This window comes from Ursus arctos, unplaced genomic scaffold (assembly GCF_023065955.2).
Source record: "Ursus arctos isolate Adak ecotype North America unplaced genomic scaffold, UrsArc2.0 scaffold_32, whole genome shotgun sequence".
NCBI lineage: Eukaryota > Metazoa > Chordata > Mammalia > Carnivora > Ursidae > Ursus > Ursus arctos.
This window is the reverse complement of record NW_026623008.1, coordinates 23,207,732-23,230,033: the sequence shown is the minus strand read 5'-3', so window position 1 is coordinate 23,230,033 and position 22,302 is coordinate 23,207,732. Positions and strand designations below refer to the sequence as shown.

Sequence of the window (22,302 nt, the reverse complement as noted above, 5' to 3'; positions counted from 1 at the left end):
ATCCCAGTTCAGCAAGTCTGTGAACATCTCTGACTATTTTTCTCCACTTCCGATGTGCAGAAGAGGCTGAATGGGCAAGCTCCCCTCCTCGGAGCTGCTCAGCTAAGGTGGTGTGGCATGGTCACTGGGACACTGGGATGGGTGGGGAACACTTGGCTCTGAGTCGGTGGGAGGAGAGGAGAGGCGGCATTGCCTCCTGGGCTTTGCACAGGTCTGGCTTACCTGACCCTCTGCCTAGTTCCGAGGAGGGGTCATGTTGGGGTCTTACAGGTTTAAGACCTGCAGACTTGGGGGAAATGGAAGGGGCTCAAGAGTCCCCAAAGTTCGGCTTTACCCTGTTGCCAGAGGGTAGGGACCTCCCCCCACCCCAAGCCAAACAGTGTATCAAGGGAGACCCTGGCCTTGAACCCAGGTCCTCAAGTCTTAGGCTCTTTCCCCCTACCTTCCAACCACCTGTCCTCTTTGTCAGGCCTTCTCTGAATGGTCAAGGCTGACAACACTCCAGTTGGTTTTGGTTCTTTATATATTATTTGTTATTTAGGCTTCTTCGTGGAGGAAAAAAAAACAACAACCCTGTCTTATATCTGTCAGAAGTGTCATTGACCTCTCAAAGTGACATGAAATCAGCTATGTAAATAGTGAAGGGGATGGGGTGACTGTCAGATAGGAATGTGTGTGTGAGGTACAGAGCAAGAGTCCCTGGTGAATTATTAGCCCTCCCCAATAATAATAATAATAATAATAATAATGTTAATGAACATTTTTGAGTGTTTATATGGACTTGGCTTAGTTTCATTCATTATCTCATTTAATTCTCCCCCAAATTCCATGCGGTTAGGTGTTATCATTATCACCCCATTTTATAAATATGAAAACTAAGGGCTCAGAGAAGGGAAGCAATTTGCCTAAGAGAACAAAGCCAGGAAGTAGCGGAGCTGGAATCAAACCCTCTCCCACCTTTAATTTGATTTTCTGCCTTGATGAAAAAGTTGCATTTTCGCCCTGAACTTTCCCTTCCCCTGCCCACTCCCTCAAGTTCCCTTCCTAGCCCAGTCTTCAAGCCTCCCTAGCCCAGCCCCGGGCACTACTGGGAGGAGGTGGGGCTGGGTAAACAGCAAACCTTCTCTCCACCCAGAGATTCCAGGATTCAAAGAATTTACAATTCCAACTGTCTGAGGCTTTTGCTTGCAAAGGAAGTATCTGGGAGTCTCTGGATGCTCCCCTTCTAACCACACCTTCCCCGGAGGCTCCTTGGCTTGCCCTCCAGGGCGGGGAGTGTGTCCTTTACAGGAGCTGGGCCCCTCTTTCATTCATGCAGCAAATATTTGCCGGGAGCTTAGTCTCTGTCATAGGCTCTGGGGATAAAATGGTAGCCAGAGCAGCTCTTTGTATGGCATATAGTCTAGCAGGACACAAATAATTCACTCCAATAATTCAATGGCTCATAACTGATTGCACCGCTCACACCCCTTGTTTTTCCAAGCCTCTGTTGAGATTTACCTCTTCTGAGAGGCTGTTCCCCCACCCCCTATTGGGACGTAGCTGAAGACAGTCTCAAAGTGAAGGGTGTGGAGGGCTCGCGGGCAGGGGAACCTGCCAACAGATCGTGTGTTGTGATGGTGAGGGTTTCGCTCTCTTATCGTCCGCACAGAGTAGCTGCCGTCTACTGAGTTCCAGGAACCACGCTTAGCTCTTTCACCATATCATCTCATGTTTTACCAACAAGGAAACAGAAGCTCCCCCCCGCCCCCCACAAGGGGTGAGATAATTTGCCAAAAGTCACACAGGTAGTAGGTAAGGGGTAAGGTGGGGTGTGAGCCCAATTATCCTGGGGCTGGAGACCCCACCCTTAACTACTATTGTGAGTTCTTCTTTAATTTTTGGATGAGGAAACTAAGACTCAAAGGGGACTAGAGATTGGCTCAGAGTCGCACAGCAGGACGGAGCTGCGTACTGGGGTAGAAACTCTCCCAGCAGGGCCTTGGGAGGCCAACACTTGGCCCCAAAGGGATCACTGGGGATGGGGCGACCTTGGAGGCAGGCTGGGGGCCAGGTCAGCCTGGGGTCCTCGATGCTGCCTGTGCTCCTCTCTCACCCTGTTCCAGGAGGCTCTGTGCTGTGGGGCAGAGGCCCCTTGGGGTGCCTTGATAAATGAGGGCTACGTCCCAATGGCCCTTCTGTGCTTGTCCTGAGATACCATCTCTGTGCAAGCCTGGGGAGGAGGACGGCAGACAGCAGAAGAGGAAGCGTCAGTCCTTTACCCTCTGGGAGCTTCCAGTCTGTCTGGGGAGGCGGGGAGTTGCCTGGCTTGGGGATCATTATACCAGTGAGCACCTCTGAGCATTGACTAGGTGCCGGCACCTTGAGAGAAGCCTTTGCTTTGTCATCATCCCCTTCAATCCTTCCAGCAATCCCTGAGTGATAGATGTTGCCATTATCTCTCTGTTTCTCAGAGGAAGAGGTTAGGTGACATTCCCCCACCCCGCCCCGTTACAGAGCCAGCCGCAGCCAGAGGCAGGATTTGAACCCAGGGACAGGTGATCTAACACCAGGTTCTACTGCAGGGGTTCTCAATATGGCCCCTGGGCCAGCAGCATCATCATGGCCTGGGAACTTACTCAAAAAGCGAGCTGTATTGAATCCGAAACCCTGGGGGTGGGCCTGCGTGGGACCAGTCCTCCGTGCTTGAGGACTGCTGCTCTCCTGCTTTGTAGCACTTGGGGGACTGCAGGTGACCTGATTCAAATCAGAAGGTCAGGCGGAGCTCAGTTCAAATCTCCGCTCCACCGCTTCCCAGCCCTATGACCTTGAGACTTCAGTCTTGAGTCCTTGTCTTTCTAGCCCGGGAAGAGGCAAGAAGAGTGCCTGATCTCCTAGAATTGCTGCTGGCTGTGTTTAATGAGAGTAGATCCCACTTGACAGATGAAAAGAAAACAACAACAACAACAACAAAAGAAAACCCCGGGGGGCTCAGAGAGGCAAAAGGACTTGCCCAGTACTGTGTGTGTGGACTCTTTCCCAGAGACAGCTCTGTGCTGTGGGTCTGTCCCAAACTGACCGGTTCAAATCCAGCTCCGTTCTTGCCAGCTGATGACTCACCTCCCTCCGCCTGCGTCCCCACACTTAGGATGGGCATCGCGATTGTGCCTGGGCCTCCTGTGGATGCTGTGAGACTAAAATGAGTTTCTCCATGTTTGGTGCCAGCCAGTGCGTTAGAAAGGCTCAGTAAATCTTAGCTGCCGCTGTTACAGGCAGAGCCAGGATCACCGCCAGTGGCTTCTAACGGCCCCCACCCCTGCTCAGAGTATGATGAAGAGTTTATGGGCGGTCAGAGAGCGTGGGAATTCCAAGGAGCAGAATTTTCCCCTCGGGGTAGAGCCGAGTTTCTCCACCTTGCCACTATTGGGCCCGATAATTCGTGTATTGTGGGGCTGTCCTGTGCGTCGTCGGAAGTATCGTATCCTATCAACTCAGAGGATGAGAGCAGTACCCCCGGGCTCTACCCCCCAGATGCCAGTAGGCGTGCCCCCAAGTTGTGACAATCAAGAGTGTCTCCAAACATTGCCAAGTGTCCCCTGGAGAGCCGAATTGCCTCGGTGGAGAACTACTGAGGTAGAGCCATCGGACAAGGGGCTTTGAGGTGCTTTAGGACAGGAGGTGAGGTGGGTGAACGTGGGAGCCTACGCTGGAGAGGCGGGGGACCAGGGTCACACAGTGGGTAAAGGTGGGACTGGAATCCAGGGCTCTTGTGCCCGTCACCTCCCAATAGTTCCCTCAGAAGAAGCGGGCCAAGCCCAGGGGACAATCGAGTCGGGGCCCACGAGACCTAGTGTGTTCTCCCTTCTCCCCCCAGGGACCCCCTGCCCGGCCATCAGCATATCCGCAGCAGTGCCCATCAGAGCCTGCGCCTACGTCTCCGGGAGCTCCACGGTGGTCCAATCAAGCAGGTCCAACCAAGCAGGTCCTGGTGCCAAGAGCTATTGGAATAAGGCCCCTCAGTTGGGCATCTGTAAATGTGGCCCGGGCCAAGGCTGTCTGTGTGTGGAGCTCGCCATAGCCCGACAAGGGAGGTGGGCATCGGCATCGGCTGAGTGGAGAACCAGCCCACCCACTGGGACCATAAAGCTGCCGCTGGAGGTGAAAGATGGGTCTCCCCGCCACAGGGATGCAGACAGCTGTGGAGACGAGGCGGCAGGACTGATTTAAGGCAAAGAGATGGAGGGAGAGAGAACGAGAAACCGAGTCAGAGAGTCAGAGATACAGAGCCAGAAACAGAGACACGGGCAGATAGAGACAGGAAGAGACTGAGACAGGGTGAAGGAAGCAGAGAACAGGGCAGTTCGAAGATATAGAGAGACAGGAGACAGGAACATGTAGATACAGAAAAGGGGAGAAAAAGACAGAGCCCAGAGACACAGAGATTCGGAGTTAGAGATGTAGATCTCCAAACAGAGGCACACAGGGGAGTTAGAAGCAGAGGTGAGAGGGAGCTGCAGAGGGGCTAGAGTCCCAGGGAAGAGGCATGCTAGAAAACCCGACGGTGACACGGACACAGAGAAAAAAGGGCAGAGACCGTGGGAGATAGCTAGAGTCATGAGGAGACGGGACAGAGACACTCAGAGAAACCAAAGGAGGCAGAGAGTGACCTTGGTCCTCTGGTCTCAGTCTCTCCTCTGTGGCCCAGAAGCTGCACGCGTGTATTTCTGCACGTGTGTTCACTCACGCCTGTGCTAGTGCGTGATATCTCCTGTGGGGGCGCGTCTGCGCCCAAGTGCTGGGACAACGCGGCGTGCGTTCACCCACCACTGCACCAGGGAGGCCTCTGGGGCGCCAGGCTCAGCGGTGGGCAGGTGAGTACCTGTGGACAAGGCCCCCGTGGAGCCTCTTGCTTATTAGTAGAGAAAGACAGTACACACACACACACACACACACACACGCACACACACACGCACAAATACTGCAGCTATGCAGAGATTCAAAACAGATTCATGTAATCAGGAGCGACTGCGGAGTCCTCTGGATCGGGTGGTCTGGGAAGGTCACTCTAGGAGGTAACTTTGAGGTGAGACCTTCAAAGAGCAGGCCCAGCAAAGATCAGGGGCAAATCCTTCCAGGCAGAGGGAGGGGCTTGGGACAAAAGCCCTGAGGGGAAAATCCAGGCCAATTCAGGACTGCGAATGGAAGCCAGTGAGTGGGGCCCCAGCTTCTGGGGCGAGGTGGCTGGACAGGAAGGCAGAGGCCAGATCGTGAAGGATTCTTAGAAAGACCAAGGCAAAAATTTGGGGTTTTATTCTAGGTGACATGAGAACTAGAAAATTGAAGCAGGAGAGTAGACTTAAAGCTACAGATTTGGAAAAGCCTTGCTGGCTGCTGGGAGGGAGGTAGGGGTTGGGAGTCTCCTGCAACAGTCCCGGCAGAAGCCGGTGTGGCTTGGGTGAGGGTGGGGAGGAGCCGGTGGGTGCAGGCTGTATTTTGGAGGTAGAGTCAACAGGGGAGGAACCAAGGATGACTCCTAGTTTTTCGGCCTGAGCATCTGAATGAATTACGGTGGCATTTACTGGAATGAGGAAGACAGGAGGCAGCAGATCTGTGGGGAATAATCAGGAGGTCTGTTTGGGCCATGTGTGATAGGCGTGCATGCGTGCATGCGTGCACCTGTGTGCCCATATGCCAGGGCCCAGGTATGCATGTGTGTGTGGGGGGTTCAGACCACCTCCACTCGGCTGCATGGGAGCTCCTGGGCCTGTCCTGGGACAAGGCCCTGTCTGGGCTCTTCATTTTCCCCCAGCTTCCTGTGCTGCCCCTGCCAGATGGGGATTCCCCGATGGCCAGCTGGGACAGTGGGGTGGGCGGCCCTGGGGCACGGCTGACATCTGGGCGCACTGTGCTAGGCCCAGGAGGCCTTGGTAGCCCCACCCGGCAGCGGCAGTCAGGCTCCAGGGCAGCTGGTGGCGATTAGCAGCATTGATTACCTCGTGGTGATGCCATCTGGGGCGAGGGCACTGAGCCCGGCCCCACAGGAGACCCTGCTTGCTGGTGTGCGGGGCCCTCTGGGGCTGAAGCATGTAAATGCGTGCATGGTCAGTGTGGGAGCCGCCTGTGTCTGTGTGCACGCACGCGTATGCGCCGTAGGTCTGCAGCTCTCTCTGCTCGCACCTAGGGGTAATTACACCTGTGGGCACGTCTGCGTGTCTGCGTATGCTCGTGCAGACATATCTGTGGGTGTGCATACCCAAGTGCATGTAGGGCTGTACCCGTGCGTTCTGAGAATTAGGCACCTGTGTTGGTGTATGTCCAGGGATGTATTTCTGTGGGTTCATATGTGCTCACATATGTGTCTCTGCATCTGTTTATGGGGAGGACTATCGTGTGTGTGTGCAAACATAAGTGTGTCCATGTGCATGTGAAGTCTACACGCGTGTTGTGAGAGAGCGTATCTGCATGCTCCTGGATGTGTGCACACACGCGCCGCAGGGAGGAAGGGGCAGGGGCACCTTTCTAGACTGTGTCTGCAGTGTATCCAGGCCTAGAGAGCACCCCAGGCTTGGTGGATCTCGGGAGTACTCTTGGGGTGCTGCAGGGAGATACCTGGGTTCCCCCTTCTCAGGTCCCTCTGGCTCTGGCTGTTCTGGGTCCACCCCTCCCCTCCTGCCTGGTAGTGCCTGGGTATGAACAGGGGGAAGGGCGTGAGTCGCCCAAGATGGCCTAGTAGTTAAGAACTTGCGCTGTGAGTGCGGGCGAGCTGGGCGTGGGTCCCTGTCCCACCGCCTCCTAGCCCTGTGAGCTTGGGCAAGCTGCATCGTTCCTACGCTCCAGGTTTCCCCAACTGTAAAACGAGGATAAGAATAGAATTCTCCCTCCTGGGGTGGACGCGAGGAGTAAAGGAGTCAGCCTATGTGAAGTTCTTAGCACAGACCCTGACCTGTACGTGTTGCCTATTACTTCCCAAATGCCCACCTCTGGGGCAGCACCCTCTGCCTCCGCACTTCTCAGGCCCGAGTGCCCAGAAAGCCCCACCCCTCCGCTTCCCGCCTGCTGAGCTCAGCACTTCCCAGGCCCCACCACCGTCGTTGTAGCCACATCTGGGACGGCTCCGGGCTCCCTGGGGCCGGGACCACAGTGGGGCTCCTCTGTGGGCTTGGTTGGGGTTTCCGCTGACTCAGCGCCTCTGGCTCTTAAGGCGGGAAATCCCAGACCTGCTCCCGCCTCTCCGGGGTTAGATGGGGCCACAGGGCTCCGGTTCAACCATGTTGCTTCTACAGGCAGTCTCCCCTCATCAGGGCACCCCAGTTGCTCTCCCCTCCCCCACATTCATTCTTCCCATTCGTGGGCCTCTTGAACCCCGATTCTCCGTAGATCCTCTGCCCTTGTGCCCAGAAATTTGTTTGCTACCTTGGGCGGGGTACCCTTGGGAGGGTCACCTGGATCACCCCTGGTCTCTGGAGAGAACTAGACACCGTACCTGCTCCTTTTCACTCACAAGTCCCATTGATGGTGTATATGCTTGAATCCCAGTCCCCACACCCCCACCTCCTGCCAGTGTTCATGGTAATAATGATAATATCAGTGAATATTTATTGAGCTCCTTTTTTAATATAATATTTTTATTTCTTCACAATCCTAGTGTCTTACAGCTCTTCTTTTGGGTTTTTTTTTATAGCTATTCTTGCATGTTTATTTTTTTAAGTAAACCGGACCCCCAAGGCAGGGCTCAAACACTGGATTCCAAGATCAAGAGTCCCAAGGTCCACCGCAGAGCCAGCCAGGCGCCCCATATGGAGCTCCTCTTTTGTGCCAGACCCTGTGTAAGCCCTTTGATAGACTTCCACCCATTTCCTGCTCCCAACAACCCTGTGAGGTATATAGATCATTATCCCATCATACAGATGAAAAAGGGAGTCCGAGTTAAATAGTAAGTTCCAAGCCACAAAGCTAGAGCAGAGGACAGGGACTGGAGCCCTTCTGACCTCGGAGTCAGGGAGAAGGGAACCTGCTGGGCTCCACATCTTGGGACATGAGGCAAGGGCAGAACGGGTTAATGTAGCGCCCACCCCCCATCCTGGGAGGAGCCCCTCCCCCCCCCCCCCCCCCCCCCGTTTCAGTTCAGACCGAGGAACAGACTGACTGGAAATGTGAGGCTGAGAAACTGGAAAAAGCTGACCGAGGAGGCCTGGGCAGTAGCCACGTCACCGCTGCCACGGAACTGGGGAGGAGGGTCTGCAACCCCCCGCCCGCCCTCCCCAGCCTTCTGGAGGCCCAGCCAGGAGAGGGGAAGGGGGTGGCACCGGGGAGGCCCTTCACGCTCCGGCCGGGCCCTTAAAGGGCCGGCCTCCCCGCCCCCTCACCTCCGCGGCCGCGGCCGGCAGCGGAGCCCCCTCGCCGGGCAGCTCGGGGCACGCAGGGTCCCGCCCCGCTCGCGCCAGAGCTCACCTGGCGGGGAAGCGGGCGGGGCGGGCGCGGGCGCGGGGCCAGGCCGGGAGCGGGGCCGTGCGTCTCGCCGGCCGCCTCTGCCACCGCTGGAGCCCCCTCCCGGCTCTCGCTCCCGCCTCCCGCTCGGCGGGCGGGTCCAGCTGTGTTCCATTAGCGGCCCTGGCGAGTCCCCAGCCCCCTGGAACCGCCCCTCTTCCCCCACCCGGAGTGGCCGGCGGTCCCGGGCAGACAGGCGCGCGTTCGCTCGCGGGGCAGCATTCAGCCCCCGGAGCCAGCGACCTGGGAAGCTGGGGCTTGGTGGCCCGGCAGAAGAGACCGAGGACCTCCCCGCGGGCCTGAGGAACCCAGGCCCCGCTCCCCCCGGCTGGCTGCCCTGGGCTGCCTGGATTACTCAGTGAGGTGGGGGATCCCCAGCCACGGTAAGTGGGGGTGGAGTGGGCCGCTTCGGGGCTCTGGGCTGAAGTGCCTCTTCTGCCTCCAACTTGCTGTGTGACTTGGGCCAAGTGGCATCCCGCCTCTGGACCTCAGTCGCCTTCTCTAGCGGGGAGCTCTAAACTCCATCCCAGTTCTGCTCTTCCTGCCCCCAAACCTGCGCCTTTGTATTAGGATGGGATCACATCCTTGGAAGCTTCTGTCCTATCCCTGCAGCCTCTGCTCTGGCTGGGGCCAGGGGGAGTGGAGGCCTGAGATGAGGAGCAGGAAGGGGACAAGCACACCGATATTCCCGCCTCCACATGCGTTCACATGCCTCCCACAGTTGGCAGCCCTTCCACTGATTGGCAGGACGGGGAGGCCAGGATAGGGTTTTGAGTGATGAGATGTGCCCACCACTAGGAAGAAGCATGAGTCGGGTGGGGGAACAGTTCTGCCTCAGGAACAAGGGGATCGGGGTCCTATCTCCAAATATAGTGAGGTGAGGGACCCTTCCTACCCTCACTCCCTGTTCAGGACTGAGGGAAGGGAAATAGAATTCCATAACAGCTGGGGGGAATGAGGTCAGACTTGCATAAGAACTTCCCGACAGGAGGGCCTACTGGAGGGGTAGTCATAGGCCGGCTATGCGCACGTGTGTGTGTGCAAACTGGTATGTCTGGGTAGATGTGTCTCTGCGAGCAAGCCCGTGTGCAGGTAGATCTGTATGCACGCACTGGCACTAATGGGTCTGTGTGGATATGTGCCCGTGTACCTGCGTGTGTCATGCTGACACCTGAATGACTCTGTGTGTGCACGTGCGAGCTGCCTGTCTCAGGGGAGGCCGGATGATGTATGGGTCTGCTGGCCGCTTGCTGAGCCTGCATTGATTTATCTGGGCCCATCCATCAGGGTTTAATAAAACTAAAAGACGAGCATCCATCAGCGGGGGAGGGTTGGCAACAAGGTCCTGAGCCCGGTGACCTGCTCTCCCACCCACCATACCCATGGGGAAAGCTTCCTTGGGCACACCCAACTCTGTGATACCTGCCAGGACACTCAGCCCCTGACCTCGTGGGTGCCTGCAGGATTGTCTGGCTGACCTGGGTGCAGCCAGCCAGGTACCAGGCTGGTATACAGCAATGCAGTGCTATCCAGGTTGATAAAATATTGAAATATTTCTAGTGTCCTGGTAAATAGCCTTTGTCTCGAGGCCCCTCACTATCCCAATTCACCTGGCCTTTTAGGACCTTTTGGATCTCTCCTTAATCCGGCAACTATCCACTGGCGCCATCAAACGCTGCCCGGACCCAGAACGGTCCCGCCAGCGTTCTGCTCTGGCTGGTCGGCGTCCGTGCCATACCGGTGGTTAAATATTTTGAGTATCACCCTGGCCCAAATCCTAGCCCAAGGCCTGTGGTTGGGCCTCTGAGAGGGACTGATGCCTGGCCAGGCCTCCTGCCACCCCAGTACTAGGGCCTGGCTCCCGTGGGCCGGCTGCTGCTTGCCTGTGGATCATGCCGTGGGAGCTCAGGCATCCAGCTTCACGGTGTCTGTGGTTTCCAGGTGCTGTGGCTGTGGCCGACCTCTCCGGACCAGGATGTGGGCGTCTTGGGTTCCTGGCTTGTGGCTGCTCAGTCTCTGGGCCACGTGCAGCCAGGGGGCAGATACAGGTGAGGTGCCACGTGAGGGTCGGGGTGCCGTCGGCCTGTGCCTGGCTCCCTGAGATGCCGGGGTCCCATGTACATGTGTGACCGTGTGCCTAGGGCACGCGAGCTTTATGAAGAGTCGGAGGGTGGGCTCGGGGTGGCCCGAGGCGTTGGTGCCATGTGCGCCGGAGGGTCTGTGTGCTTCTGTCTGCATGTTTGTGCCTCTCTGAGCCGTTCTGCTTCACGGAGTGGATCCGTGCAACTCTACCCATTCCTCAGTCTCTGTGTGTGCGAGGACACCCTTCCTCCCTGGCACATAAGCCCATCCTGTATACACAGTGCCGGCCGGGCGCGTGAGGTCCCTGCAGAAGGAAGCTGCAATTTGAAAGAGGCCCAGGCCTTTCCAGTTCTTTTCATGGTGGAGAATCCATCCTCCAGCCCACGTGCTCCTCCCCCTCCACGCTGGCCCTGGATCCTGGATAAAGGGCCCGCCTCGAGGCCCAGACGCTGGATGGGACAGAGGGTGCAGCTTTCCAGGGCCCAAAGCCAGAGGAAGTTGACCGGGCAACTTGCCCTGTCCTGCTGGGTGCCCTCTGGGCTTCGTAGCTTAGCTGCCCAGCTGAGCAGAAATAGAACTCCTAGAACCCGAACCGAGCCGAGGGAGGCTGAGAAAGCAGGCGCAGCTGTGAGAGGGGAGTGCACCGGGGCACACGTGACTGGCCGCAGGTTGTGTGCGTACATATGTGTTTCTGCGTGTATGCGCGTGTGCCTTGCTCTCTCCCTCACCGGGTCCCCTGGGGGCTGGGGCAGAGAATTTCAACATCTGTAAGGAATCTGGGCCCATTGCCAAGGGATGAGTCACCCATTGCTGCGGCCGATGCTGAAGACAGTGATACTCTCTCTGGCCAGACCTGGGGGAGGGAGACTTCAGAGGGGTCACTGGACTTAGGGATCCAGGATTCCTGCTTCCGGTTAGGCAACCAGGGAGTTCAAAGCCCAGCTTCTAGGAACTGTGTCCATTGTCCTGTCCCGGCTGTCCCACCTGCAGTGATGGAAAGGCCTTTTGAGTCTGGCCTTTATCTCCTGTTGTAGCACCTTCCCGGACATTTTGCTCCGTCAGCGCTAAGAGGAGGGAGGCCCACGGCTGCCTGTCTGTCCCTTCAGGGTTTTGGAGACCATAATTAAGCCATCCTCTCCAGCAGGCTTTATCCACTTCATATACCCTGTCTGGAGCCCCAAGGTCCTGGGAGTTCCCTTGAGCTTATGGTCCCTCCAGGCCCTCAGTCTTGTCTTACTGTTTCAGGTGAAAAGTCATTCTGTTGGTTCAGACTTGTGTCTGGTCTGCTTTTCCATTTTAGATGTAGGAAGTAAACCCCACCCACTCCTGAGAACACGTGTACCAGCTGCACATGGCATCCCCGGTGGCACAGGCATCCGTAACTGACACGTGTGCAGACATGCTCATGGGCTTGTATATAACACAAGCATGCATAATGTGATTTTCTTTACCCTGAGGTGCCCCCTGCCTCCTGCTTGGGTAAATATGCAGGAGGGAGTACATGTGTCTATCCAGCTCTCTGCCCCATCTGAGTTCTAGGGCTGCTCAGAGTTTCTTGTGCTCTTTCTCTTGCTGACCTGCCCTCTGACTTGGAATCTTGGGGGATTTGGGTTCCAGGAGTTCTGGTCCTATTCTGCTATGAATTCACTTCTCAGCCTCTGGGCCTCCGTCTTCCCATCTATATACTGGGGGTCCTCCTGGCTCCCAGGGCAGCCAGGGTCAGAAGGCAAGAGGTGAAAGCAGCCCCAAGGCAGGGCCTGGTTAAAGGTCCAGAATGGGGAACAAAAACTTGCTTCTCTCCAGGTTCCCCAGGAGCCTGGACTCCTCAGCCAGACTCCACTGAATGGCCCACTGCCAATTCCCTTCCAGGTGAGCAATGCCCACCTTCACAACAGGAAGGACTCAAGCTGGAACACAGAAGTCATTTATCGACCAACGTGACCGGTGAGTGCCCATCTCATTCTGCTGTCCCCCCTCTCCCATCTTCCTGGAGTGGCTGTTACCCCTTCCTCACCTGCCCAGGTGAGCTCTTCATCTGGTGTCTCCCCCAAAGGCTTTAATCTCATCCGCCGACTCAGCCTCATGAGAGCATCCGCCATCAAGAAGATCCGCAACCCCAAGGGGCCCCTCATCCTGCGACTGGGGACAGCCCCGCTCACCCAGCCAGTGCGGTAAAGGCCCCAGCGTGACCACTGGGAATTAATACTCCCCAGCAACTCTGGACGTGGGGCCTAAGCCCAGGGGCACCTGTGGGTCATTTTATCCCACCCCTTGCCGGGAGTCAGCCTGGTTTCCACCCCTGGGGCTTGCAGGGTAGGCACAGAGGAGATGCGTGGCACACCCTCCCTCTACCCCTCCCCACCTCTGGCTGGCAGTCAGGGGACAGGTCTATATCCTGTGGGCACTGTGAAGACCCCAGGAGCGTGTGTGTGTATGTGTGTGTACAACCGTGTGCACCCACATGTGCCTGCAGGTGAAGTTCAAACTCCCACAAGTCCCCAGGGGGTCTGGCCCCTGCTTCCCTCGCCAGCCTCACCTTCCAAAATGTTCCTGTTTCTTGCTCGCTGCTCCAGTCACGCTGAATGCTTTTTATGCTTTGCCAGCATCTCTTCTCCTACCCCAGGCCTGGTTGCCCTGGATCCCAGGGCATCCTGGGTTCCTCGGAAGAACTTAACCACAACTGTCACGAAATAGTGACATAGTCATCCAGGGGATTCTTTGTTTAGGGTCCTACCTCTCCCCCCGCCCCCATCAGACTTGAAGGCTCCACGAGGGCAGGAACCTTCTCTGTGTTTGCACCACCCTTATCCCCAGCAGCCAGACCCACCTGGCACATAGTAGGCACTCAGTCAATGTTGGTAGAGCGAATGGACCTGTACATGCATGTGTCGGTTTGGAGGTGTGGGCCTGTGCGTGTCTCACGTCGGTTCGGCAGTCCTGAGGGCCCAGGGTGGGCAGCAGGTGGTCTCTCCCCTGAGCCTCAGCACCCCTCCCTGCTCTACCCCCAGACGAGTATTCCCTCGGGGCCTCCCCGATGAGTTTGCCCTGGTGCTGACACTCTTGCTGAAGAAACACACCCACCAGAGCACGTGGTATTTATTTCAAGTGACCGATGGAGATGGGTACCCACAGGTGAGCTGGACCCCACCCCCTGTGCCCCCCATGACTCTTGGGGCATCGAGCAGCTTGTGAATTCTGGGGCCTCTCTGCCCCATCCCCAGCACCCACCCTCGAGGCTGCCCCCACTCCAGCAGCTCCTATCCCCTTTCCGAGTGGGCTGCTCTGTGGCCCTACCAGCTTCCCTCTCTTTCTGGGCTTCAGTTCCTCTTCCTGTGAAATGACCCGGAGGGCCCCGAACTTTGCCATACTGAGCCCGAGGGGCTCTGATTCTCTGTCCTGTTCCTTTCCCAATGCTCCGCAGATTTCCCTGGAAGTCAACAGCCAAGAGCGGAGCCTGGAGCTCCGGGCCCGGGGCCAAGACGGCGACTTCGTGTCCTGCATCTTCCCGGTGCCCCAGCTCTTTGACCTGCGCTGGCACAAGCTGGTGCTGAGTGTGGCTGAACGTGTGGCCTCTGTGCACGTGGACTGCACCTCAGCCTCCTCTCAGCCTCTGGGGCCCCGGCAACCCATACGGCCCATGGGCCATGTCTTTCTGGGCTTGGATGCCGAGCAGGGGAAACCCGTCTCGGTGAGTGCTAGGTTGGACGCTGGCCTCTGCTCCCATGTCCTGGGAGCCTGAGTGAGCTCCCTGGAATCTGTATCTGACCAGCTCCTTCCCTGGCTCGGAATCCTCTCGCGGTTCCCCACTGCCCTCCAGATGCAGCCTACACATATCAACCTGGCATTCAAGGCCCTTCATGGTCTGTTTCTAGAAATGTCTATGGTATCTTCTTCCTTTACATCTGTCTGTATGGCCTAACTCTAGTCAATTCCTTCCTCGTCTTCGATCTCACCTGCTGCTTTCCTGCCTGCTCGCCTTTGCCTCTGCCGTCACCTCCACCTGGAATGCATACCCATCTGCGGAATATCTACTGGTCCTTCAAGGCCCGGCTGAAATGGGGCCTCCTCCACCCCTGTTCCTTTGGGCCAAAGCGAACTTTTCTCCCTCCTCTCCGTCTTTCCTGCATGTGAAGCTCTGGTTTGCTTTTGGCGACAGCTATACCCTGATGGTCTCCCCGGGAGAGACTGGAAACCCTCTGAGGGCAAATCCTGGGGCGGAGCCACCCCGGGGCCCCCCGGGCAGCCAGGACACTGAGCTATTTGATCAATGAAGTGGGAACCTGACTTGCGTGTGTGTCCCCTGCAGTTTGACCTTCAGGAGGCACACATCTACTGTGACCCAGAGCTGGTGCTGGAGGAGGGGTGCTGTGAAATTTTACCAGGCGGGGTGAGTGGCCCAGCTCCGGCCGAGCAGGGAAGATTTGGGGCGTTTCCCAGGGGTGTAGTGTGCTGGAGATGGGCGGCCAGGACGCGAGTGCACTATCTTAGGATAAGTGGGTGGGTGGGTGGGGTCTGCCTTCTGTACTGACTCCAGCCCTTCCTCCGTTCCGGACAGTGTCCCCCAGAGACCTCCAAGGCCCGCCGGGACACCCAGAGCAATGAGCTCATTGAGATCAATCCACAGACTGAAGGCAAGGTCTACACCCGCTGCTTCTGTCTAGAGGAGCCTCAAAACAGCAAGGTGGGTGGGCAGGGCAGGTAGACACGAGCACAGGTAGGTACTGGTGGGACTGAGGTCTAGCACCAGGGCCAGTTGTGCCTGGGGGAGGGAGGGCCCCGGAAGCCCCACCTGTCTATGGACCACCCCTATAGGATTCAGAGAGGCGAGAGCCCACTGGGTGAATCTGTGTCTACCTGCACGTTGGCATTGAGAGATGTGCCCATCTAGCTCCGGCACTATCCAGCCCCTCACTGATGTCACCCCAGACCCCTCTGGTGAGGTCAGGACCAGGCTTGCACCCAAAGGCAGTTTCTCCAGGACAGGGGTATCTGGGGTCAGAGGCCAGGCCACACTGCTTCCCTCCGGGCTTGCTCACTCTCCCGGGCCCAGCCCCAGCCAATGCCAGGCTGATCCTATGCCCAGCACCATGGCCAGCTGCCCTCAGGTTCTTTAGGGTGACAGGGAAGCCCAGTTAATCCTTTTGCCCCACCCCCAGGCTGGGCAGCCTCCCTGCCCGCTGGGCATCGTGCCCAGCCTTTGGCTGCAGGAACACAGGATCCCATTGATTCATGGTCTTGTTTTCTCCGACATCACATGGGTGGGAAGAAGAGGAGGGGGCCTGGGGGAGTGCCAGGGGCCTGAGCAGGCTCTCGATGCCTTGGGAGGTGCCAACCGAGGGGGTACCTGGGCCCATGCCCCTACCTGGGTGCCCGTTTCCAGCGTGGGCCCCTGCACTACCCCATCTTCAAGAGTTCCTTTTTTACTCCGTCTGCCCAGGTGGACACCCAGCTGACCGGAAGCATCAGCCAGAAGGCAGAGAGGGGAACAAAGGTAGAGATGGTAGGGGGAGGGCAGGGGGCGGAGTTCACGGTGCCCTCGGTCTGTTCTCTGTGCCCTCTGTAAACCCCTTGAATAAGCCACGGTACTCCCACACTCTTCCCCCTGCCCCCACTCCTGGACAGAGCTTGGGATGTACAGGTGCCAGCTCCGAGAAGGAGGGGTGAGTGGGGGCGAGACAGACAGTACCTGGCACAGTGTAGGGCACCCGCTCCTGAGGGTTCTTGGGTAGGAGTATTGGAAGCAGGCTTTGTAGCCTTTGCTTCCTGCCCATTACCATGCCCTCCCTCTTCCCAGGCCCGTCAGGAGACAGCAGCCGATGAGGTAAGCCTCCCATCTAGACTGGCAAAAAGAGCTTGGTTGACGAGGTGCCAGCATGAACCCTTTGGACAGGTTTTGGGGCACCAGAGCCTGGGCATGGGGGTTTGGGATGACTACAAAACTCCCAGTATTCCTTTAGTGCTCCGTGCTGGGCCGGGTCTGCCTGCTGCCTCTCCTTGGGTGGGTGGAAATGGGGGGCGGGGGTGAGTCCTGGACACTCCTGCTGAATTGGCAGCAAAGGGCCACAGGGCATCATGGGAAGAATCCAGACCTTGGCTTTGAGACCCCAGATCCTGGGCCTCACTCTGCCCCCACACGCTGTGTGACCCAGATCGCACTGCAGTTCCTCTCTGGGCTTCAGTTTCCTCATGTGAGGAATGGCGTGGCTCTGGGTTGCTGGGAATTGAGCGATGAGGCTTGTTTAGTGGGATTCCTATCTTCCTGCTCCCTTGGACTTCACCCAGGACACATGTGATGTTCTGTGTGCTTGCTGTGTGCATGCGGAGGCATGGGGTGGGGAGGGCTGGTCCCGGGCTCTCAGAACTGACCGCCTGGCCCATTCTTCCCTTGCAGTGCCCACCCTGTGTCCATGGTGCCCGGGAAAGCAATGTGAGTGAATAGAGGGTGTGCAGGGTGGGGCGGGCGGGGGCTGGGAGTGGGTTAGTTGGCTTCCTGGTTAAGGACAAATGAGCTTTTGTGTTCTTATCACACTCCCTCCCCAACATCCCCCAGAGCTGGGCTTGACTCCCACCCCATCCTCACCAAGGGCTGCATGGAAGGAAGCCTCATGCCTTGTGATCTGGGCAATGTATTGGGATCCAGGGTGAAATGGGGACAGGGTGGTGGCTGGTGGGACCAGAACCTTGGTTGCTGATCCCGGCTTTCCACTCCCCTGAACTTGGGGCAGCTCTGCTTGAAGGCTTCCTACATCACCTTGGAGGTCTCGAGAAGGGGAAAGCTGACTCAGGGTGACACAGCCCAGCACTGGCCCCCAAACCCATGTTGGCTCAGGATGTTTCCTCCTATGTCTCTCTAGCTGGCTCTGGTCCAGCCTCCCTCTGGGAGTCCAGAAGGACAAGGGAGAGGAACTCGGTACGAGCGCAGCTAGTACCCAACTCTGCCTCTTCCGTGGGCAGCATAAGTCATTACTTCCCATAGCCTGACGTTCTGAATTGACATGCCACGTTAGTCCATAAAGGGCACAACCCCGGGTGCCCTCAGCTCTAAGCCCCCTGACCTAGGGGAACACAGGAAGTACCCCCCTGCTGCCTGGCCCTCTTTCCATCTAGCCCCCCACCCAATCTGGTAAGGCTGATGGTCCCCAGATATGCAGGAGTTACCATGGCAACCGAGCAGCCCTGTAATCCTAACAACCAGGGGGTGGAGTTTAGAGAAGGTAGGTTAGACCCCTCTGCAAGTCTGACAGCCTTAGGATATAAAGGCAGCCTGCTGGGTGGCCTTAGAGGCAGAGCTGTTGGTCTGCTGGGGGTCTTGGATTCAGGCTGTGGGTCCTGCCACAATGCTGTGTGGCCCTGGCTTAATCGTTTACCTTCTCTGTGTCCCTGTTTTTTCCTCCGTCTCTGAGATATAATGTTCTCTTTGCCTCCCAGGTCACAATCGGTCCCTCTGGACCCAAGGTGAGTCCGAGACGGAGAACAGGACACTCTTGCTCTCTTTGGCAGTCCCAGCCTGTCCCACGGCATGTGGCCCCATAGCTGTGTGTTTCTATCAGGGTACCCAGCCCTGTATGTGTGTGTGTTGGAGAGAGTAGGGGGTTGTGTGTGTCTAAGGACGTTAAGAGCGCCGCTTTTCTGAGCGGGCTTCCGGCCTCCCCTTGCCCATCTATCCCCTTCCCGCCCCCTCAAGCATCCTGCAGGGCGGGTGCTATCATTTTACTCAGAAAAACCTGAGAGCCAGCTGTGCCCCCCATGTGGGACTGGGGGTGTCGGAGTGATTGCGGGGGGTCTGGCTGTGTGCCTCCTGGGACACATGTTCACATGTGTGTGGTCCCCTGTGGCGGGGGGCATGAGCCCTTGCACCCGTGGGCCCGACAGGACCACCGAGCCTGTGAGTGACTGGGTGGGTGGCGTGTGTATAAACATGGGACTGTGTGCTTGTGCACACCCGAGAGTGTATAACACAACTCCTGGGGCTGCCTCGTGTCACGTTTCTTCCTTGCCACAACCCCCTGAGGTCGGGGCTGACAGGAAGCCCATTTTATTGATGAAGAAACTGAGTCTCAGAGAGGTGATGTGACTTGCCCTTGAGTCACATGCTAGTAAGTGGTGGTGCAGGATTCGAGCTAAGGCAGCCTAACGCCGTCGTGGTTCTGCGACCCCACATGTGTGTATGTGTGCACGTGTGTCCATGGGCCCTGGGTGAGCTGCGTGCGAGCTCGCGTGCTTCGGTAGGGGTGTGGGGAAAGTACCCTCTTTGTGAGACTATAGATTTGCCAAATATAGCCTCTTGGGGGTGGGAGGGCCATATGGATGAATGCACATGGAATCCGTATGCTGTGTGCATGGTTGGGGGTGGGGGCAGGCGGTGCTCATTTACACACCCGTGCGTGCGTGGGGGATGGGTAGAGAAGACAGACTGCGGAGACCTTCCTCAGGGCTCCCGTGTGCTCCCCCTGGTCCCAGCCCCTGTTTTGATCTCATTCACAGGGAGGGAAAGGTGAGCGAGGCCTGCCTGGTCCATCAGGCCCCAAGGGAGAGAAGGGAGCCCGGGTAAGTACCCCAGCCATGCCCACTGCGGGGCCCTGCCAGGCTGTGACCCGGGGTGGGGGGGCTGGCATGTGAACCATCCCATCCGCTGGCCAAACTCCTGCAGCCTGGCCCTCATGGGGGTTGATGGGTAAGGTCTTTCTAGGAGTTAGTGTATGGGAGCCTCTATTTTTAAGGGGGACCTAGAAGATGACCAGTGGGACTGTGGGACTCTTAAGCTTATCCTTCTCAAGACAGGGTCCCACTCTGATCCCTCGTTCCCTCCCCTTAGGGCAGTGACTGTGTCCGAATCTCCCCGGATGCCCCGCTTCAGGTAAGACCTGGAGGCAAGGCCTGCTTCAAGGCCAATATGGGCTCAGCCCCCAGGGAAGGGGCTGTGCCCTTGGCAGCCCACGAGGTGACCCTGGAACCCTCTCAACACCTTATCTCCCCGCTCAGTGTGCAGAAGGCCCGAAGGGAGAGAAGGGGGAGTCAGGAGCCTTGGTGAGTGTGGGACTGGGGTTAGGGCAGGGCAGTGGGGTCCTGGCCCAGCCTCTCCCTCCTTCCCTCACCCCTTCTGTTGTGTCCCCCCCTTATCTCAGGGACCCTCAGGACTTCCAGGCTCTACAGGCCAGAAGGTAATGGGCCTGGATTTGGAGGGGAGGGTGCCAGGGAGGTCTGTGGGCCCTTCAGACTTGAGGAGGGAGGTGTCTAAAATCTTCTTGGAGCATGGAGGGAACCATCCCCACGTAAGACTCTCTGTCCCTCCCAGTCACCCTGCCCTGTCCAGATTCCCACCAGACCCCGAGGGAAATGCCACAGACTCCCTGAGACTGGCCTGGCTGGCTCAGGGGTTCCTGCTGTTGCCCACCTTCCTGGAGTGACTGAAGCCTTTCAGTCTCAGCGGAGGCCGAAACTAGGGGTCAGGAGGCAGTGGTCCTACCTCCCGATAGAACTGCTTTGGTTCTTCCAGCCCCTTCTTTCAACCCCAGTCACTTCCCCTTCTCCTTCCCCAGGGCCAGAAAGGCGAGAAGGGAGACGGAGGCGTCAAGGGCTTGCCGGGAAAGCCAGGCCGCGATGTACGGTGCTTGGGTCCCTTCCTCCCCGCAACCCCACGGCCCTTGGCACAATGCTGGAACTGGCCACAGAGTCCAACCTGCTAGTCTTGCTCAGACAGGAGAACAGAAACCCAGGGAGGGGGAGGTAGAGAAAGGAGGGGACAGAAAAGCATTTGAACCCAGGGCCCCTGGCTCCCAGCCTAAGAGCCCCTGACCTCTAATGCCCTGATGTTGACGTCTGATGACCTCGGGGCACAGGGATGGAGTCTGGCTTTGGGGAGAGGCACTGAGGGCGGGCAGGTGGCTGCTACCCCAGGGAGGTGCCAGGCCTCAGACTTTTCTTCTGCCTTCCCCGACCCCACAGGGCCGGCCAGGGGAGATCTGCGTCATGGGGCCCAAAGGGCAGAAGGTGAGCTGTGGGTGTCTGTGGGATGGAGAGTGGGTGGAGGGGCCGAGGCGACGGCTCGCTCACACCTACCTTATGTCCGTGCCAGGGAGACCCTGGCTTTGTTGGGCCTGAGGGGCTGGCAGGAGAGCCTGGGCGCCCTGGCCTCCCTGGGCCCCCTGGGATAGGACTTCCTGGGACCCCGGTGAGTACTCCTGGCCCCTCCTACTGTTCTTTCCTCAGAGACCCTTCTCTTGCCTGGCTGAGACTGGGGAGATAAGGCTCGGTCCTGGGGGTGCTGGTTGGGGGAAGGGGCTCGGGGAGGTCTCGCCGTGATGTGGGGCCCCTGAGGGGCCTCTACCTGATACTGTTTCTGCCCTTAGGGGGACCCAGGCGGCCCGCCAGGCCCGAAGGGAGACAAGGTAAACATAGGCAGGAGTGTGGGCACTGGGGAGACTCCCTGCGTGGTGGATGGAGAGAGAAGGGGACCCAGGGCAGCAGCCAAGCATGGGCGGAAGGAGCCAGGCATTCAGCTGAGGATCCTAGCTCAGCTCAGCCAGGCCCCTCAGTGGGGACTGTCCCCATCCCAGTGCCTGATGACATGGGAGCCCTGGCCTGGGTTCCAGGATGGGGACAGGTAGGCCTAAGTCTAGCGATGATCAGAAAGGCCACACCTGCAGGGCCCAAGCTCATATTAGGGTCTTATGCCTTGATGAGCAGAAAGCCCTGGAAACGTCTGATTGTCTGTCTGCTATGGTTCCTCTGGCATCACCCAGATTCCTCTTGACCTGAGGCACTGGGGATGGGGTACACAGAGGCCTCATATTCTTCCTACTTTTGCAAGCAGAAGGACTTAGGTTAGACGTGGAGAAGGACAGGCAGCAGACGGGGGGTGCTTGCTGACCAAGCCGAACAGGAGGAGATGGGAGATTTGGCTGAGGTCATCCTGCCAATTCAGAGAAGAGACTGATGGGGATGGGGTGAATGGGCTGAGGTCGTGGCCAGGAGCCTCCCCCTTAACCCTTCTTCTGACCACAGGGCAGCTCGGGGGTGCCAGGAAAGGAAGGTCCTGGTGGGAAACCTGTAAGTAAGCCCAGTCTGGAGGGGGAGGGGGGCTGCTGCCCACCATGCCCCGGGCTGCTCTATCAAGGCCTTCAGAGAGAGGGGGGGCTAGGTCCTTGGGCCCTCCCTTGGCATACTGGTCCCTCTGCCCTGCACTAATCACTAACATTCACTGCTTCTTCTCCAACAGGGGAAACCAGGGGTGCCGGGGCTGAAGGGAGAGAAGGTGAGATCCAGGCTGGGTTGTACCAGGATGGGGTGGGAGTAGGAGCCCCCCTCTGAAGGCAACACTGAGCATCAGGGGCGCTGGACCTTCTCTAGGAGCCCCCTTGTTTGTCCACTCATGGTCTCTCCCTTCTGCTAGGGTGACCCCTGTGAAGTGTGCCCAACGCTGCCTGAAGGCTTCCAGAACTTCGTGGGGCTCCCTGGAAAGCCAGGGCCCAAGGGGGAGCCAGGTGATCCTGCACCAGCCAAGGTGAGTGCCCAGGTGGCCGTGGAAGGGCCCCACAAAAAACCTGGGAGCATGATCCTGGAAAGGAGCTGGGTACTTGACAGAGGGACTGGGTACTCCTCTTGGCCATAGAGAGATTGCTGCCAGAGAGTCCTGGCTCTAGATGGGAGGGGGGCTGAACCATAGAGTTTAGGGCTGGGCTAGAAGGCCACCCAGGTCGCCATGGCTAGGTCCTAGGGTTCTTGAGGAGGCTCTAAGATGCCTTTTGGGCAAGC

The 22,302-nt window shown here is 57.9% G+C and overlaps 1 protein-coding gene across 4 annotated transcripts in view; it reads left to right on the top strand.

Moving 5' to 3' along the window:
• Positions 1–8,629: 8,629 nt before the first annotated feature.
• The window catches only part of COL16A1 (collagen type XVI alpha 1 chain), a 51,890-nt gene continuing 38,217 nt past the window's right edge, over positions 8,630–22,302 (top strand). For 3 of the 4 annotated variants that reach the window (XM_044390479.3, XM_057305262.1, XM_044390478.3), the window contains exons 1-23: positions 8,630–8,849; positions 10,408–10,514; positions 12,352–12,492; positions 12,602–12,719; positions 13,557–13,680; positions 13,970–14,236; positions 14,855–14,935; positions 15,104–15,229; positions 15,986–16,039; positions 16,343–16,369; positions 16,940–16,975; positions 17,977–18,003; positions 19,033–19,095; positions 19,364–19,405; positions 19,531–19,575; positions 19,674–19,709; positions 20,088–20,150; positions 20,494–20,538; positions 20,624–20,719; positions 20,898–20,936; positions 21,553–21,597; positions 21,767–21,802; positions 21,941–22,051. In XM_044390479.3, coding sequence (XP_044246414.2) covers positions 10,442–10,514; positions 12,352–12,492; positions 12,602–12,719; positions 13,557–13,680; positions 13,970–14,236; positions 14,855–14,935; positions 15,104–15,229; positions 15,986–16,039; positions 16,343–16,369; positions 16,940–16,975; positions 17,977–18,003; positions 19,033–19,095; positions 19,364–19,405; positions 19,531–19,575; positions 19,674–19,709; positions 20,088–20,150; positions 20,494–20,538; positions 20,624–20,719; positions 20,898–20,936; positions 21,553–21,597; positions 21,767–21,802; positions 21,941–22,051 — 1,695 coding nt within the window. In that variant the 5' untranslated portion in view covers positions 8,630–8,849; positions 10,408–10,441. Of the gene's footprint in view, positions 8,850–10,407; positions 10,520–12,351; positions 12,493–12,601; positions 12,720–13,556; positions 13,681–13,969; positions 14,237–14,854; positions 14,936–15,103; positions 15,230–15,985; positions 16,040–16,342; positions 16,370–16,939; positions 16,976–17,976; positions 18,004–19,032; positions 19,096–19,363; positions 19,406–19,530; positions 19,576–19,673; positions 19,710–20,087; positions 20,151–20,493; positions 20,539–20,623; positions 20,720–20,897; positions 20,937–21,552; positions 21,598–21,766; positions 21,803–21,940; positions 22,052–22,302 lie in introns of all 4 variants that reach the window. The other variant, XM_057305263.1, reaches the window with a different exon arrangement.